Raw genomic sequence first — 18,331 nt, forward strand, 5'->3', positions numbered from 1 at the left:
GTTGTGTTCGCTTCAATGTAGTAAAAAAATAAGGGTCATAGGCACTTTAAGCTAGTTTGAAGTTTGCCGCCTTTATTTTAACATAAGCCCACTCTTGCATCAGCGTTAAGTAGCCTGCATGCATTCAAACACGGTCTGTGTTGGGATGCACTCAGGCTGCGACGTAATAACTACTTGGAAATAGTGAGGCCCGACTTGATTTCATTACTCATCACCCAATAAGCTAAACCCTTGTAAGAGAGGGAGGGAGGGAGCTAGCGAATGGAGAGGGAGGGAGCTAGCGAATGGAGGGAGGGAGGGAGGGAGGGAGGGAGGGAGGAAGGAAGGAAGGAAGCAAAGGGAGGAAGGATTATTTAGTGATGTAAGACAATTTTCCGGATAAAAAGAACTGGAACTTGGAGCGAGAATTACTCTGCTGTTTGAACATGCCAACCACAATCCTCTCGGATTCTGTTCAACTTGTATACATTCCAGGGACCACGTACGAAGGCGTCAAGACTTGACTAGACTCATCTTGCTGGGCTGCCTTTGTCTTTTCCTCGCAATCTTTTGATTGACTACTACCTTCCTGTACTAAACTATCACTCCCCTCACAATTCTCTTCGTCGATAGAGCTATACCGAACAGAATATAGGTTCTGTTTCACAGATGCAATGGGAGGGAGATTGGTTCCATTTGTAGAGGTTGCTGTTCCATTTTGATTATTACCATCTCCAACATCAGTTAGGGTCGTATTTTGCGCTTGTAATGATTCTGCAAAGAGCTGGAGAAAAGAAAATGAAAAGTTGCCCAGCTGTTAAAATTTTATATCAAAGGAAGCCAAGGCCAGTGAAGAAAATAAAATGCAACAAATCTACTTGGGCATAATGTTTTTTCCCCAATTCAGACCCCGTGTCACTCTCGATAATTCTCCACTTTCACGTCCCCATAATACCTTGCGTCTTTGGGGGGTAACCAATCAAAAAACTGTCCCAAATTGAAAGATTTCTTAATTGAATGTATACTATACTTACTGTACAATACTGATTATCAGTTTATTCCAAGTTATTTTTGCGTGTACAGATCATCAAGAGTTTTGGTCTTACAGAAAATGTTTAAAATTTACCTTAAACGTCTTCAAGCTTCTATCTTTTTCTGTTTTTTTACTTCTTCATTTTATTTTTGGATACCAAACAAGGTATTGTCAACATTGTCTGATCAGCCTGCAGCAAAATAAGTGGGTTTTTACCCTCTGTTTACCCCCCTAAAGACGCAAAGGATTATGGGGATGTGAAAGTAGAGAATAAGATTTTTTGTTAGAGTTGTATCCATATTCATGTGTTTTCTCATGCGCAACCATTAAACAAAGAAATAATACTATAGGGAATGACACGTGGTCTTGAGAATAAGATTTTTTGTTTGAGTTGTATCCATATTCATGTGTTTTCTCATGCGCAAACCTTAAACAAAGAAATAATACTATAGGGAATGACACGTGGTCTTGAGAATAAGATTTTTTGTTTGAGTTGTATCCATATTCATGTGTTTTCTCATGCGCAACCATTAAACAAAGAAATAATACTATAGGGAATGACACGTGATCTTGAGAATAAGATTTTTTGTTTGAGTTGTATCCATATTCATGTGTTTTCTCATGCGCAACCATTAAACAAAGAAATAATACTATAGGGAATGACACGTGGTCTTGAGATTAAGATTTTTTGTTTGAGTTGTATCCATATTCATGTGTTTTCTCATGTGCAACCAAGCGCAAACCTTAAACAAAGAAATGATACTCTAGGGAATGACACATGGTCTTGAGAATAAGATTTTTTGTTTGAGTTGTATCCATATTCATGTGTCTTCTCATGTGCAACCGTTAAACAAAGAAATGATACTCTAGGAAATGACACGTGGTCTGAAATGGGAAAACGATGGTATATAACAGATGCCTGCATATCCAAGGTGTTGCTTCGTGATGGATTTTTCCTACGGAACTACGTCTTAGTTTTAAGACACTGGTTTAACCCTCTCAAAATTCAATTACCATTTTATGGTTTATGACTTCTTGCTTTCTGAATTTTTTGAATCCGCTCCTGTTTTCTGGAAGAAGGAGGGATCCATGAACTAAGGGAAATGAAACACCCATGCGCAGAAAACTCTACGCATGAGCAGAAAAGTTGCAGAGCAAAACCGTGAAAGTCGACACTAGAGAAACGTTTGCGCATGCGTGCACTTCAGCACGTTTTCTAAGAAATTTGAAGAGTTTTCTCCAAGTATACAAAAAAGTTCGAGAGTATACTTTTGTCAGACCAAGATACTGTATTGAACAAACACAATATGAAAGAATTAGTCTTAAGTATCAAGCATGGACACTAAGTTTCGGCATTTTGTGAAGTCAAATTTATCAGGCATGTTTGAAAGTCACATTTACATATTGATACGGATTCAGAGCATGCGCAGACGTTTTTCACTCGTGTCGTGAAAGTCTACAAACCTGGTCAAAAAGAACTTGAGTCTCGGGCGTTGGTGCATCATGGGAGAATTTACAGCGGTCTTCATAGGTACACACACGTGACCCTAAGTGGAAATTCTTGCATGGATATGCGCTTGAGAATTGTCAAGGAATATTAAATACTCTAGTCATTTCGAGCTCTCTGTTGCTCTGGGTTAGCCTCGATTTTGTATAAAATATTCACGTGTTCCAGTGAAGGTCCTTGGAATTTCAAAGTATTTGTATCTTTGAAGTTGTGCATTCTCAGTACTTTACCGTTAAATTGCTATTCGGGAATATTCTGACGCTGAAATAAGGCTAACCCTGAGTAAAAGAGTCTGTAATCAAGGAACACAGCGGTGTTGTACGAATTCGAAAATGGTGTATTAACCATTCCGAGCTTGAGGGGGGAAATTGGAAATTGATCGAGTTGGCATTCCAGTCAATCGTACTGCTTTAGAGAACAAAATAAACGCCATCTTTAAAATATGTCCCTAAAACAGTCCCACGATGCACTGCAATACAAATTCGACCCAGTTTTTCACCTCATCCTACCTGATCAGCTAGAGAGTCCGAGTATGAAACACGTGTATATTAGTGATGGCATTACAAAGGATATTATGTTGGTAGAGACAGTTATCACCCTTTTCACACACACCCATTACATAGTATTTGCAGAGATGTGGTCTCTTTGTTGGAGTTCCCTCGTGTCTGAACTGACAGCCATCACCCTGACAAATAAAACAACAGGAAATGACGTCACACCAGTCCTATCCTTATATTCGTGACAATATTTTCCCAATTGAACGTGACAAACCTCTGAGGGAATGAAGAGCTATTGTTTTGCAACTCGTCGGGATATCATCGTTATTCCTTTCGTATCCTTTGGGATACTCATGAATTTTTCGAAGAGTAAAAACAAAAGAAAATGAATCCCCTGGAGGTTTGTCACGCTGAATTGGGAAAACATTGTCACACCACAAATAAGGTCTATTACCCGGCTACCACTTCCAACACATTTCTGTGTTTTTGGCTTCATGCAATCAAATTTTCTACAGGTCTGAGTTCGTATCTTTTGATTGAGAAAAGCGCATTTTTAAAGAGAGGAGTGGCTGTTCAGGGGTGGATCCAGGGATTGCAAAAGGGGGTGGCTAGCATCTCCCCTTTTGTTCAAATTTCTCAGTATTATACATAGTAAGTCACTCCCCCCCCATTTTCCTCCCATTCCCCATTCCTGGTAAAACCTTCTTGTAATAAAAATCACTTCTAAAATTCCTGGATCCGCCACTGCTATTACAGGGTACCTCCAATACCACAGGAAACCCATAAGTCCAGGGATATGGTGCATAAAAAATGAAGTAATTTGACGGACATTTACGGTATTAAGTGTATTTTCAAACGTAGTTACTCTTCTACCATTTTCCTAACTTTTAAAACACTGTTTTTCAAGTTTATCACTTCATTGGCACATTCAGATTCCCTTTGAAGAGCAAACACTAGGTGTCGATCCCGATACTGATAAGCATGTCTAGTAAACACAGGGGTTTGTGTAGGGTGGAGTTAATACTCATTCCCCCTCACCACCCCTGTGTTTACATTATTTTGCTCCCCTTACCTTGTTACATGAACCACTTAAGTAGAACAGGCAGATCGGCATCGGCAATGGCTCCATTATAATCTCAAGTCTTCTCATCTCTATTTCTGCTCTTCGTGCAGTGTGCTCGTTCATTCTTCTCTGCAACTTCTTTCTTTTTTTGGCACTCACCTTGCCTCCTCTTGACTTCTTCTTAATCAGTTCCTGTATGATGTCAAGTATTAATTCAGTACAAGAGAATATGAACTAAGAGAAGGAATCCCCCCTATATAGCCTTGTAACCATCATGTGCACAGTTTGATGCTATTTTTAGCTTTGAAATATTTTGAGCGAAGAACCTGATTGGTTGATTTCTTGAGGGTAGGCGGCTTCTAGTCTTGCTGTAAACAAAACCCTGTGTTTTTGTCGCTTTTCGTGTCCTAAAACGAGGCATTAAAGGGAAGCATGATTATCGCGCGGGCATGGTAACGAGTTAAAAATAGCATCAATGATTCTAAAAATAGCATCAAAGTGGGCACATGATGGGGCACGGGGATTCCTTCTCTTAGTTAATTTTCTCTTGTTCAGTACTAATCATTAATTCTATATAATATTATTTAAAACTAAGAAAAGTGCCTAGTAAAAAAAACGTACTCGATGAGTACGTGTCTACTGCTGATAGATACACAGCATCATTTTTGAATCATGCTTATGTAGAATATTCACTTGCAGGTATTCAGGGCTTAATATCCTGCTTACGGAGTTCAGTTATCCCTTTAAAGGGCTCAAATATTGTCACTGAAAAATCTGAGTCAGTTTCACATCGCATTGGTTCTGTAGCAATCGTTCAGGAAGCGCAATTGTTGACATGCTTCGTGTAGCACAAACATACCAATTCTATCGCCTGTCGGCTATCCTCGCCAAGCTTCGCCATGCACCGCTAGCTGTGCACGTGGGATCCGAAAGTCATCAAAAGTTTTACAAGCCTTACAATGGTATGAACTTTATGTCAGTTGTATCGCATGTCATATAACTATATTTTTCGCTTGTTAAATAGGATATGAAGTATATCTGGGTAAACTCGATGGCATAGTGTCTACTGCTTATTAATATGCAGTAGACACAAAACTTAAATAAATGGAATTTAGCAGTGGCATTTCCACAGAGTGGCATTCCATCCACTGGATTCCAATTGGAATGTAGAAGTTGATTTTCGTGGAGGGAGTAAAACAGGAGAACCAGGATAAACCCTCGCAGCACAGTAGAGAAGCAACAAGCAACTGTACTCACATATGTCACAGAGCCTGGAGAGACTTGAACAGGGGTCGCATTTGTGAGAGTCAAGAGCTTTCACTACTACCCTAAGTGTGCTTCCCTGTAAAAATATCTGAAATGTTTTTTGGGTTCTGACCAACCACATGTGAGAATAAATTTTTTCACGAGGGTAGCACTTAATAGCCAGTGGCTAACAAACCTATGGCCCTCATTCCATGATCCAATTGGAATTTAGGAGTTGATTTTTGCGGAGGGAGGAAAACCGGAGAACCCGGAGAAAGACCCTCAAAGCACAGGAGAGAACCAACAAACAACTCTACTCATATACTGTACAACACCGAACCTGGCGGGACTCGAACTTGGGTCCCATTGATGAGAGGCGAGCACTAACACAGCTACACCACCCATGCTTCCCTAAATGTACATTAATAAATGTAATTGGAACCAACATGCCTTTATGAAACAAATTCCTTGCAAAAGCCAAAAAACATTTTCTATGATTGTTTAAATAAAATGTCAAAGGATCAAAATAAATTTGAAATAAGCCTGAAGCAAGATGACGTTTTACCCCTGTCTCTAGACCATAATCCTTTTCACATTGCTTTTGTTCATTAATTATGACTATTGTTCCTGTATTCTCTAAGGAATCAAAAATTTTAATATGAAAGAATTTTAAAAACTATTATGGTATAGAGTCGGGGTAAAACATCATCTCGCTTCAGGCTTATTAATTACCTTTTCACTGGCTGCAACAGTGACATCCATGACTGCAGTGCTCGTCAACGTAGATAACAAGCTAAACTCCTCCTGGTTTTCATCTTCATTGGGTTTTTCATTTATGGGTTCTGGCTTGCATGTGGTACTTTGGTCTGCCATTGGTTTCTTAAATGATCTTCTTGTACTGAGGTCGTCTTTGGATTCTTTTGTAGGAACATTTTTTATCTAAAACATAAAAATATTTATTTATTCATTCCTTCATTCCTTCCTTCATTCCTTCCTTCCTTCCTTCCTTCATTTATTTAATAGCTTCAACAGAGCATGAATGGACTCGTAGTCCAAGTAGACATGCCCCAAGCCCCAAATAAACACATACAGTGTATATATACACAGCGTTGCAGAAATTTCAAAAACTATATAGTCTGAGGTAATTACGATACAGTACAAGCAGGGCTCGAAGTAGTGACCTGCCATTGGCCAAATTAATGCGAGGCCAAAATTAAGGTTTAGCAGGCAAAAAACGTTATGAACTGCCAAACAAATAGTAACTTTTTTCCCCTAGTTAGAGACCTGTAGGAGCTAGGAACTGTTTTTTATTTGGTTCGGTTTGCCAGTTCAAAAATCCATAGACAAAATCCTGTATTTGCCGTTGACAAGTACATACAATATGAGTGGGCGTGTTGTATCAGATGTACAACCACGAGGCATAGCCATGAGTTTGTATATCTGATACAACACAGACACGAATATTGTATATTACTTATGAAACGTCTAGGTGTATACATTCATGTTCTACTATAATTTTAAAGTTCTACTTCATCATTGGTCATTGGTCGGTGGGAGTCACGTGAGAGAGCGCACGAACCCGGGAGATCAATTTGTGTGTGATCCTTGGGAGATCTACTGTGTTTGTTATTGCTGCGTCGATTTATACCTCTTAAAGCCTTAAAGAAGTAGACTTTGAAGAATGGAACCTAAAGGAACACGCGAAGAAGAAGAGGAAAACCTCCTAGCTGATGATGAAGTAAATTCTGATTCACGAAAGCAAGATAATCCGAGCGACTCGCTCACTGCCACCTTGGCGAGCCTAAACCAAACAATGGCCGCCATGGCGGGAAATATTTCCTCAATGGGAAATACTCTTAAGCGGATGCAGGCCGACTCGGCTGCATCGTCAAAAGCAAAAAAGCGAAAAGAAGCTGTTACTCAAGATGCTGAGCTAAGTGATAGAAATCTTAGTGAGGAGGAATCCGACTCGGATGACTCAGTCAAGTTGCTTCGAGCATCTCGTACACAACAACGGACTGCAAAGGCAAGTCAAGAAAACAGCCAGAAAAACCAAATCGAGGACCCCTCGACTAGTTTTTGGGCACAATTTCACAAGATTATGACACAGAAGAAAAAACTACCGACGCTGTGTCGGATAAACTGGCGGAATTTGTCAATAAGCGTTTCTCGACCAAACTTGGCGACACAAAACTTAAAGACAAGCTTGACAAATACGCCCGCCCGTCAAACTGTGACAAGCTTATCGTCCCTACAGTTAACCCTGAAATATGGGATAAACTCGACCACTTGGCCAGAAGAAGGGACCTCCGCGTTGCCAGTACCCAAAAACACTCACGAAAGTGGGAGCTATCTTGACTGCCTCAGTCAGTAAGATAATGACAGCCATTGCTGATCCCACCACGCTGAAGTTGGAGGAGTTGCTGACCTTAAACACTGATGCCATAGCACTCCTAGGCCATGATAATCTCAGTCTGTCTCAACATAGAAGGGACTTAATCAGACCCTGTTTAAAGTGTATATCAGGTCTAGAATTTTTTTACGGTTTTGTCATCTCTAGATGATATAGATAAATATTCCAAAAATAAATTTTCGATTTCGAATTTTTTTCACCTCGAAATCAGCCTTCAAAGTTAGATTTCTGGCGACGCCCAGTCGTGTTGGCCGTGTTTTGGGAGACGCTAATGGACTGGCACTAGTTTTTCTGTGACGTAAATTCGGTGACACAGTTTAGATCGGCCTTTCGAAGTATTGTAAATATGCCTAGTAGGTGCGTGGTTGGAGGGTGTTCAAATATAACGAAGAAAGGCATAAAACTTCATACGATCCCTTATTTTAATGATGACCGACCAATAGCAAAGGCTAGAAGGAAAAGATGGGTCGATTTTGTGTTGAAAAGACGAGCAAAATGGACGCCTACGGCGACTTCGGCAATATGCTCGGAGCACTTTTCTCCAGAGGACTACAGTCAGCGTTACTCTTTCGGAGAAGACGACAGAAAGCTGGCACACTTAGTAAGGGATGAGACCGGAATTGTGTCATACCCAAAACTTTACCCAGTTCCATCGACTAGTTCAGCTGAAGCCAACAATTCTCAAAGAAATCGCCGAAAGGTAAGTCGTCGATTGATAATAAAAAAATGTCACACATATTGGACTATATGCCCCAACTGTAGCACTATCGTTTGTTTACTATATAGATTTTTCTAATATTATAATCATAGTATTATTCTCATATAAAAGCTATCAAGAAATAAGACATAAATGCATGACTAAATATTTGCATTCTTGCAAAAACTTGAATTGCAATATGCAAAATAAAGAAACAAATGAAATCAAACTAAGATATTCGAATAATAAGAATAATAATTTGTTATAATCATTCTCTTTGTTTTCTTTCCTTCCAAGACAAATACTTGCTGTAAGCCACTTCAACTACAATATCATTAGAGAGACAAAAAAGAAGCCAGATGGATCAGACCAAGTGAGATTTATTTATCCGAAGTTTAAAAATGGGGAGGCTACTGTAAGAGATGTGAGAATAAAACCAGATTATGGTAAGAATTGCTATTTCGGCACATCTGATTTAACAAAAAGTCAAAAAATACTTGTATACATGTTATTGTTTATCTTTTATCAATAGGGTATGTGGAAGAGATATACATCACTTTTCTCGAAGCATTGCAGAAAGAAGACATGTTAAGAGAGGCACAGAAAGAATTAAAAGAAATGACCCCACCATCAATGAACACGATGCTGGTAAAAGAAAGTAAAACTGTGGCTTTGGAAAAAAAGGAAAAAAGAAAGAGTATGGTTGTAGACAATGTACCACCCACAACACCATGTGAGTAGGATGTTATTTCCCATTGATGTTTCTAAGTTTGAAGAGTGCCATCATCATACCTGTGAAATTTGCTTAGCTGAATAGCACTGAATAGTGCTTACCAAACAAAAGAAAACAAATGAATTTGTGCTAATTATTACTACTATTTAGATTTTGTACTATTTCACTGGTTATACTGACTGCACTCTGTTTCAGTGTTCAAATATCACCAAGTCCTTATTCAGTGCTTTCACTATAGATCTTTCTTCATAATTAGACTGTTGTGTCTAAGTCATGAAGGTTTATTTCTAATATGTTGAATAATCTAACAGTCATAACATAATAGAAGTATAATATAAACTAACAATTTTGTCATCAACTATTCACTTCATGCTAATTTTTGCATTACTTTTATCAGTATCACAGGTACTTGAACAAGAAGCCAAAGCTGCCGAAATGAAGAAAACAAAGAAGATTGGAGAAGGCAGGATAGAGAAATCAATCCCTCATTGCACTCATTGCAAGAATCCCATGAAAGGACACAAGAATGTGAAAGACTGCCCTAAAAACCAGAAAAGCAGTTAATACTCTCTTGCTTTTAGAGTGAAGTTACTAAACCCGTGAAATAGAAATTACTTGTTAAGGTGTAATAGTCAAATAGACACAAAAGAAAACAATGGCATTAGAGTCTCAGTGCTAAGGTGTATTAGTCTACTATCCATTTCACTGGTTTAGTGACTTCACTCTTATATTAATATGTAGAAATGTATCATTTTGTAATACTTTTTACAATTAATTATTTTATAATTTTTTATTATAGTTGTAAGTGCAATACAAAGTGACAAATACAAAACAACCCTCATAAAGGCAATTTGAGTCATTTCTATTAGACCCATGATACAAAGTTGTATAATTAGTGAGGAGAGTCGAAGTAAAACAAAAGAAAACAGTGAATATCTACTACTATGTAGTGCAATTTTTTTCATGCTTCAAGTAAAATCACTCTAATGCAATGTTCTGTTTATAATATAATATGTATCACTCGTTATCTTCGTATCCACAAAAATCGGTGCTAGGAAACTGTTTTCTTATCGAGTGGTATGCACAAGCAGGCAGTGGGATTCTCTTGGATCCTCCTCCTTGATAACCATGAACCAATTGGGTGAATTCCCTGTAAGCTGTTGCACGGAGAAGCCTAAAATATGAAATGATAATTTGTTAGTATATAAACTTATCAAACAAACAAGAATATATTCTTGAAATAAACAACTGTCAGTTACAATTGCTATTTACATCATTATCATGGAAATAAGTAATACTTTAAAACGGCATGGTATGACTTGTAAAGCACGTGAACAGTAAAAGATATAAGAAAATAAGGAAGAAAACATTAGTCATAGTTATCTTACTTGTTCTGGGCCCATGTAATTAAAACTAAGCTTAGAAGAAAAAAAAAGGATTTACTCACTCTTCTTCACTGCCAGTTTGTCTATACTTATATCCGTCGATAGTGCGGTATTTGGCACATGATGAACGTAGGGACCAGCGATTTAAACAAACAGGCTCAAACCCTGGATGTAAGGTCACACAAATGGGAGGTACTTCCAATTCTTCGAGCACTTCGGAAGACTTCAGTGACTCGAGACAACCCTCTATTTCGTGACAGCAATTACACTCTTGAGGTTTTTGAAGTAAGTCTTTCTTGCAATGACCGCATCTACACCTAAAAGAGGAAACGTTTAGATTTGCGAGTTAGTAAAAAAATCAAAACGAAACTAAATATTTTGCAAAAAGAGTGAGCTTGTAGCTAGATCTTGATAGTTACGTACCAAGCGCTATTCGGCGTGACGCCATCAAATCTTTCTTGAAGCTTTTCATTTCTCTTCTCGATCTTTGAAATTTCTTCGTTATATTCACTGAGCCATTCCGCATCAGCAAGTGGTTCTGAAGAATATGGTCCTACCAATTCGTGAGATTCAGACCTGGGGTAGCTATCATCTGACTCGTGTGTTTCAGCATGTTGATGGCATTCGTCCTCTATTTCTCCATCCTCTTCCTCTGAATATATACTTGAAATCTCGCTTTCAGAGCTGCAATCACTCCCGTAATAGTTCGTAGCCATCTTGTGAAATTATATATTGAAATTTATGTTTTTTGAAGGAATGAAAGTCACTAACGGGTCAATGTTTACAATACTTTGTCTACTCGTATTCTTGACAATCGCTTTTCTCGGTTCTCGAATTTACGTCACTAGTTACCAGTCTCCTAAAACACGGCCAACACGACTGGGCGTCGCCAGAAATCTAACTTTGAAGGCTGATTTCGAGGTGAAAAAAATTCGAAATCGAAAAATTTTTTTTGGAATATTTATTTATATCATCTAGAGATGCCAAAACCGTAAAAAAATTCTAGACCTGATATACACTTTAAACAAAAATTATAGCACCCTGTGTGCTCCCCACATCCCAATTACTGGGATGCTGTTTGGTGATGAACTGCAATCTCAACTGAGCAGCATCAAGGCCTCAAACCAAATAAGTAACCTGGCGGCTGGAGGCGGCTCAAACCGCCACCAAGATAAATCTGGCAATAACAATAGAGGCAAGAGGCCTTTTTTAGGCCAGAGGGGGAGAAGGAATCCCCACTTCAACAGCCAGAAGAAGAAGTGGGACAAAAAGACACCCTCTCAATGATTAACCTGACAACACAGGTAAATGAAAATAATTTTATGTCGCTTATACCTGCTCTAAAAGATTATTTCACTGCAAAAGCAGACTGTTTTAAGGCTGGCAGGCTGGTATCCTACCTAGAAAATTGGAAGGAAATAACTTCAGACTCTGAAATATTGTCAATGGTCAGAGGCCAGCATATTGAATTTAATTCAATGCCCACCCAGGGAAAAACCCCGGGACAGTCTGTGAAAAATTCAGAGGTCAAAATCATAGACCTTGAAATATGTAAACTCATAAAAAAGGGTGTTATATTACCCACGGGGCATGAGAAGGGACAATATCTGTCACCTATATTCACCAGGCCGAAAAAAGATGGCTCTCACAGGTTAATCCTAAACCTGAAGCGGCTCAACATGCATGTTGAGTACAAGCATTTTAAAATGGACACCCTCAAATCAGCCATAAGTATGATGAGACCGAATTGTTATATGGCTTCGGTGGACTTAAAAGATGCATACTACTCAGTTAGTATAGCAGAAAGTGACCAAAAATACCTAAAGTTCATATGGTCAGGGAATCTTTATAAGTTTACATGCTTCCCAAATGGTCTTGCATTTTGTCCAAGAAAGTTTACAAAATTACTGAAGCCGGTTTATGCCACCTTAAGACAGTCTGGTCATTTGTCATCATCTTACATAGATGATTCGTACCTCCAAGGTGAGGACTTTGAGGACTGTATTCGAAATGTTCTTGCCACAATAAAATTGTTTGACTCATTAGGGTTTATAATTCACCCAGAAAAGTCAACACTTGTACCCTCACAGAGAATCACTTACCTGGGTTTCGTCCTTGATTCTTTAGAAATGAAAGTTTACCTCACTCAGGAAAAATCAAACAAACTCAAGGATGCATGCAAAAATATACTAGCTAGCAGCAATCCTTCTATAAGAGAAGTGTCCTCACTCCTAGGACGTATGACTGCTAGTTTCCCAGGAGTCATGTGGGGACCCTTGCACTTTAGAAGCATTGATATGGAAAAAACTGATGCTTTGAAGCATGCAAAAGGAAAATTTGATATTTCCATGACATTGTCGGAAGCTGCCTTAGCAGATATAAGGTGGTGGCGAGACTCTGTGAGTAGTGCATACAATATTGTTCAGCATGGAGAGCCAGATATTGTTATTCATACTGATGCATCCATGCTAGGATGGGGGGCAGTCATGGGCACTCTATCAGCTAAGGGCGGATGGGGTCCATCCGAAGCCTCCTATCATATAAACGGCCTAGAAATGCTAGCAGTATTCTTTGCCCTGAAAGCATTTCGGGACCATATTAAGGGCAAACATGTTAGAGTTATGATCGATAACATGACAGCTGTAACAACATTAGCCCACATGGGCACTAGTCATTCAAAGGCATGTAATAACTTAGCCCGCTGTATTTGGGACTGGTGTATTGAGAACAATGTGTGGCTGTTTACTGCTCACATCCCAGGAAAGATGAATGTAATGGCTGACTGGCACTCTAGAAATGTCAATAATGGGACTGAATGGGCATTAGACCCAAAGATATTCAAGGATGCATTAAATAAATTGAATGTGAAGCCCACCATTGATCTTTTTGCTTCGCATTTAAATTACAAACTAAAACCGTTTGTAGCTTACCAACCTGACCCGGAAGCATTTGCAATAGATGCTTTTAGCTTATCATGGCAGTCCTATTTATTTTATGCTTTCCCTCCTTTCAGCCTTATGGCAACTGTTCTTCAGAAAATTCAGGAAGAGAAGGCAACAGGTCTAATATTGATTCCCAAGTGGCCAACTCAACCTTGGTGGCCAACTGTTATGAGAATGCTAATTCAAGACCCACTGGAACTTCCCAGGAAAATAGGGATGCTCTTCCAACCCAGTCAACCAACTATAACCCACCCACTACAGGGAAAACTGGTGTTGCTCCTATGTCATGTATCAGGGAACATTTCAAAGGTCAAGGACTATCAGAAAAAGCTACCTCATTGGTCATGTCATCATGGCGAAATGGCACTAAAAAGCAGTACAGTCCATACATTGATCGATGGAAAGAGTACTGTCATAAAAGGAAAATTGATCCATTTTCAGCATCTGTAGAGGATGGGGTAAATTTCCTTGCAGAGTTATATGACTCAGGCATGGGATATAGTGCAGTTAACACTGCAAGGAGCGCCTTGTCTACCTGCATACAGACAACTGGGCACAATAGTTTTGGAAGCCACCCATTAGTCTGCAGACTACTGAAAGGGGTATTTGAATGCAGGCCATCTCTTCCTAAATATTCTAGAACCTGGGATGTAAAACATGTTATGGACTATCTGAGGACTTTACATCCCCCTGAAACTCTCACGTTGAAAGACTTGACCCACAAGTTAGTTATGTTAATGGCACTACTATCAGGGCAGAGACGCCAAACGTTACATTCATTGACAGTGTCTGACATGCACTTAACCTCTGACAAGTGCATATTTGTACTTAAAACATTGCTTAAAACATCCAGACCTGGAAGGCATCTCTCCACAGTTGAGTTCCTTGCCTACCAACCAGACAATCGCCTGTGCGTAGTTACCTACATGTTTGAATATCTAAAGAGAACAAGTGGTTTAAGACAGCCAAACAAGGATCAGCTGCTAATAACTTATCAAAAGCCACACCAGCCTGCCTCAGCTGATACAATCAGCCGCTGGATAAAGTATGTGTTAGGCAAGGCTGGAGTTAATACAAGTGTGTTTAGTGCTCATAGCACTAGGGCTGCAGCTACTTCAGGTGCTAAGGCAGGACACATATCTCTTGAGACTATTATGAAAAGTGCAGGATGGTCCAGTGAAAACACTTTTCAAAAGTTCTACAATATGCCTGTTGTTAATACTGAAAACTTTGGCAATGAATTACTTAAAGTTTGTGATTCACACAAATAAATATTTGTCTGTTATACAGTTATTATTGTGGTTGCATGGTGTTGAGCTCATAATCATGCAGCTTTAAAGTCTCACGTGACTCCCACCGACCAATGACCAATGATGAAGTAGAATTCAAAAATTAAACGAGACTTACCTGTAAGGTGAAGTTTGATTGGAATTCTACAAGTCATTGGTCGGGAGTGTGGGAGTTACGTGCCCACCCATATAGTTTTCTATGCTTTTATACCCACCCTTGATCTATTTGCATGATTACTCGCAGTTAAATATTGATCTCCCGGGTTCGTGCGCTCTCTCACGTAACTCCCACACTCCCGACCAATGACTCGTAGAATTCCAATCAAACTTCACCTTACAGGTAAGTCTCGTTTAATTTTTGAAATAAAATTGAATTTGGCTAAGAAAATTGGAGTTAGAGATTATGCAAATTGGGACGATTTTTTATCAGATATACAACCTCCTCCACGGACAATGGTTTTATTGTGTTTTCCTCATTAATTATTCATGAGTTTTATAAAAGTACATACATATTATTATGATTGTCTAAGCGCATTAGATCATATATTTTAATGAATTTTTTCGCTATTTAATAAAATTATTATTATTATTATTATTATTATTACTAACCTTCTTTGGTGTTTCCTGTTTTGATAATCCTTTTGCCTTCTTTTTTCTTCTTCTCTTGCTACCTTTAGGCATCCCTATATTTCCCAATGTTATTTTTTTATTCTCAGCTTTATCTTTGCTTTCATTACATGGAACCTCATCTTCCTCAAGTCTATCCATGCCCTCTACTGACTTAAAGCTCTCGTCACTACTCTCTTCCTCAATCTCTCCATCTTCCAACCCATCATCATCATCATCTGAATCGTTAAATACCAAAATCTCAATAGCTTCTTCTTCTTCCTTTTCGAGTTTTGTGCTGCCCTGACCTTCATCTTTGTCTTCATCAGTAGAGCCGTCCTCCTCAGAACCAGAATTTGAATCAATTGCATTATCTTTAAGTGAAATTTGAGTACATGAATCATTCGTGTCTAAAGTCTTCGGAGCTCTAATATCTTGACTCAAGTTGCATACTTTATTATCAGATAAGTCTTTTGTAGGATCAAAATCACTTTCTGTAGCATTTTTAAATTTTAATACAGGTTTAACATTTGATGAGAAAACTTCTTTAGAACCTTGATTTTGATTGACAGCTTCTTTTACATCTGTTTCACTATCTTCAGTCTCTGTTGAACTCGACTCACTAGAGTCAGTGGTAAAAATTTTCTGTCGTAATGAAGTCTGTGATTTAACATTTCGTGGAATTTTTGGGATATCAAAAATATCTTCTTGTGAGTGTTTAAAAAGTTCAGTTTTATTTTCCGTAGAGCCTTTAGTTTCAGACTTAGTGTTTGATAAGGATATTTTTGAGTTATCATTCCTAATTCCTTTTTCAAAGGATACTTTATTTTCTGTGGTATCTATAACAATGTCATTCCCTTTCGTGCATGTATTAGTCATTAAAGACAATTCTTGTGCTTCTTTCTTTCTGTTTTGTGGAGCCAGATCATCTTTCTTTTGCACCCTGCACATGATATCTGTCTTCAGAGATAATGTTTTCTCATCTTGTAGTGTATCCTTGAATTCCTGACACATCGTCTCTTTTGTCAGAGGAAGATGTTCTTGTTCTTTATGTACTTCATCCATGGATTCTTCTTCATCATTCCCTTGGGTGCTGCCCTCGTCAGCCTTCAAAAGCAACTCTTGTGCTTTATTTTCTGTGGCCAGCATTCTTTCTTCTTTGTTGCAAGTGTGGCTATCACTCTCCACAGATAATCCCTCTTCTACATGTGCTTTGTCTATGGATTCTTCAACATCATTGCTTTGTGTGCTTCCCTCATCAGCCTTCAAAGGCAACTCTTGTGCATTATTTCCTATATCCTGATCAATGTTACGATTCTCAGACAAATGCTCCTGTATATGCTCCTTATGTATGGATTCTTTTCCATCATTGTTTTTTGAATTTTCCTCATCAGCCTTCAAAGTTAACTCTTGCGCTTTATTTTCTATGGAAAGTGTTCCTTTGCGATCACTGTTATTATTTTTTGACATCAAATTCTGATCTTCCTTTAATTTGTCATTGACAATGTACTCTTCAAGTTCATTGTCTTGTGTGTTGCACATGTCAGGTTCTAATGTCACGGCTTGTACTTTGTGTACTTCAGTATTGTACTTATCCTGATCACTGTCTTGTGTGTTCTGCCCATCATTCAAAGACAACCCTTGTTCTTTGCATACTGCCGAATCTTTCAATTCATTGTTTTGTGTACCACACATACCAGGAATCACACCTGAACAATAATCTTGAGATATTCTTCTAACTCTCTTTACCAATTCTTTTTCAGTTAGTCCAGATTCAAATTCTGATATTTTTCTCTTTGGTGTTAAAACCTTGTCGGCATAAACCAACGAATGATCATCACTCTTATCATTTAATTTGATTTGATTTGATTTCTTTCCTTGTTTTTCCACAACAGAAATTATTTTAGCTCTCTCAATTGATTTATCATCAGTCATTACAGATTTAGTTTCTGAAATTATTCTTTTTGATGCTGGAATCTTGTCGGCATGAACAAAGAGCCCATTTTCTTGTCTCTTCCCAATGACAACATCAGAATCTGTTACAGATATTTCCTGATTTGTGGTATTATCAAGAAAAACATTTATTTCAGACACAGTCTCAGAATTATCGACTTCTTCAGCAACATCTTGTTGGAAAACAACTTTTTCTGTAGAAGTTAAATTACATGTACCTAAAATTGAGGTTTGTAATTTTTCATCTTTTTGGGTTTCTGCACTTCCAGAATCTTCAAAATCCGGATTTTTAAGCACAGAAATTGAGCTAGTCTCCTCAGTATTTTTCGCTAGTCTTTCTTGTACTTTTTCTTTTGAACTATAATTTACATTCAAACTTTTGTGGCGAATTTTTTTCTGTAAGTCAAAATCTGTTTTGCTCAAATTGTTTGAAGATTTATTCTTCTCAATAGCCAGCAGTAAGTCACTAGGTTCGCTAATAGAATCCTTCTCTTTTTCCTCTTTCTTACCACGGTAGTTTGGGTGGAGAAATTCCCGTAAACTTGGCGTCCTTTTAGCTGGAAATAAGGGTGAAGACGTTAAAAATGGGGCAGCTGTTGATGAAGACGAAGCATCGACGTTCTTATTCGGTGCAGGCCATGGAATATCACCATCAGAAACAACAGGTGGTTTATCCTTCAGGAGTTCAAGTAGAGACATTCCTGGGCGAGAAAAATAATTATAAATGCCTTAAGAGTCTTAATTTCCACAAAAATTTCGACTTAGTTTAAATTCCCGCGTTCGTCTGACGTCTTGGATTTATGAAAGAGAAAGCCTTTAACCACAGGGAGCCCGGTTGTACATGAACAAATAGTTTTTTAATCTTTTTTAAAAATTTGCAGCTGCATAAGTTGTTTCATATACTTCAAGGATCAGCTCAATTTGATACATTACGACCGCAGTACAAATATATATTTTATATACTGTTCTCCTACACATATGAACAAATA

General features: G+C 38.3%; 5 protein-coding genes across 5 annotated transcripts; 3 read left to right on the forward strand and 2 right to left on the reverse strand.

Annotated features, from left to right (window-relative positions):
• Positions 1-52: 52 nt before the first annotated feature.
• Positions 53-18,139, reverse strand: LOC116286841 (uncharacterized). Its single transcript, XM_031693428.2, has 6 exons — positions 15,393-18,139; positions 6,057-6,263; positions 4,089-4,271; positions 3,093-3,204; positions 2,477-2,589; positions 53-763 (listed from the first exon to the last, which is right to left on the reverse strand). Exons 1-6 carry the CDS (start codon positions 18,039-18,041, stop codon positions 455-457), a joined length of 3,573 nt encoding a protein of 1,190 aa, XP_031549288.2. The 5' UTR covers positions 18,042-18,139; the 3' UTR covers positions 53-454.
• On the forward strand, positions 6,875-7,698 carry LOC148905444 (uncharacterized). Its single transcript, XM_089040210.1, has one exon. The coding sequence runs from the start codon at positions 7,006-7,008 to the stop codon at positions 7,696-7,698; it is 693 nt and encodes a 230-aa protein (XP_088896336.1). The 5' UTR covers positions 6,875-7,005.
• On the forward strand, positions 7,920-10,428 carry LOC148905445 (uncharacterized). Its single transcript, XM_089040139.1, has 4 exons — positions 7,920-8,437; positions 8,732-8,880; positions 8,967-9,167; positions 9,565-10,428. Exons 1-4 carry the CDS (start codon positions 8,346-8,348, stop codon positions 9,729-9,731), a joined length of 609 nt encoding a protein of 202 aa, XP_088896265.1. The 5' UTR covers positions 7,920-8,345; the 3' UTR covers positions 9,732-10,428.
• Positions 9,943-11,330, reverse strand: LOC148905446 (uncharacterized). The gene is made up of 3 exons (XM_089040138.1): positions 10,976-11,330; positions 10,615-10,869; positions 9,943-10,341 (listed from the first exon to the last, which is right to left on the reverse strand). The coding sequence occupies exons 1-3, from the start codon at positions 11,266-11,268 to the stop codon at positions 10,185-10,187; spliced, it is 705 nt and encodes a 234-aa protein (XP_088896264.1). The 5' UTR covers positions 11,269-11,330; the 3' UTR covers positions 9,943-10,184.
• On the forward strand, positions 11,752-14,779 carry LOC116296475 (uncharacterized). The gene is made up of 2 exons (XM_089040137.1): positions 11,752-11,856; positions 13,566-14,779. Exons 1-2 carry the CDS (start codon positions 11,836-11,838, stop codon positions 14,763-14,765), a joined length of 1,221 nt encoding a protein of 406 aa, XP_088896263.1. The 5' UTR covers positions 11,752-11,835; the 3' UTR covers positions 14,766-14,779.
• Positions 18,140-18,331: the final 192 nt, after the last annotated feature.

The sequence above is a fragment of the Actinia tenebrosa genome, unplaced genomic scaffold, assembly GCF_029948245.1.
Source record: "Actinia tenebrosa isolate PJP-AT-01 unplaced genomic scaffold, QUT_ActTen_1.0 PGA_scaffold7__59_contigs__length_16204524, whole genome shotgun sequence".
Taxonomy (NCBI): domain Eukaryota; kingdom Metazoa; phylum Cnidaria; class Anthozoa; order Actiniaria; family Actiniidae; genus Actinia; species Actinia tenebrosa.

Bases quoted from the DNA above. Each gene is read 5' to 3' on its own strand.
- LOC148905444 (XM_089040210.1), top strand. From the start codon at position 7,006: ATGGAACCTAAAGGAACACGCGAAGAAGAAGAGGAAAACCTCCTAGCT.
- LOC148905445 (XM_089040139.1), top strand. From the start codon at position 8,346: ATGAGACCGGAATTGTGTCATACCCAAAACTTTACCCAGTTCCATCGA. The intron at 8,438-8,731 runs GTAAGTCGTCGA...TTTCCTTCCAAG, and splicing joins CTCAAAGAAATCGCCGAAAG to ACAAATACTTGCTGTAAGCC. The intron at 9,168-9,564 runs GTGAGTAGGATG...TACTTTTATCAG, and splicing joins TGTACCACCCACAACACCAT to TATCACAGGTACTTGAACAA.
- LOC148905446 (XM_089040138.1), bottom strand. From the start codon at position 11,268: ATGGCTACGAACTATTACGGGAGTGATTGCAGCTCTGAAAGCGAGATT. The intron at 10,870-10,975 runs GTACGTAACTAT...TTCCTCTTTTAG, and splicing joins GTCACGCCGAATAGCGCTTG to GTGTAGATGCGGTCATTGCA. The intron at 10,342-10,614 runs GTGAGTAAATCC...TTCATATTTTAG, and splicing joins CAAACTGGCAGTGAAGAAGA to GCTTCTCCGTGCAACAGCTT.
- LOC116296475 (XM_089040137.1), top strand. From the start codon at position 11,836: ATGATTAACCTGACAACACAG. The intron at 11,857-13,565 runs GTAAATGAAAAT...CCCTCCTTTCAG, and splicing joins TGATTAACCTGACAACACAG to CCTTATGGCAACTGTTCTTC.
- LOC116286841 (XM_031693428.2), bottom strand. From the start codon at position 18,041: ATGTCTCTACTTGAACTCCTGAAGGATAAACCACCTGTTGTTTCTGAT. The intron at 6,264-15,392 runs GTTAGTAATAAT...TTTATGTTTTAG, and splicing joins AACAGGAAACACCAAAGAAG to ATAAAAAATGTTCCTACAAA. The intron at 3,205-4,088 runs GTAAGGGGAGCA...TTTATTTGTCAG, and splicing joins TAAGTGGTTCATGTAACAAG to GGTGATGGCTGTCAGTTCAG.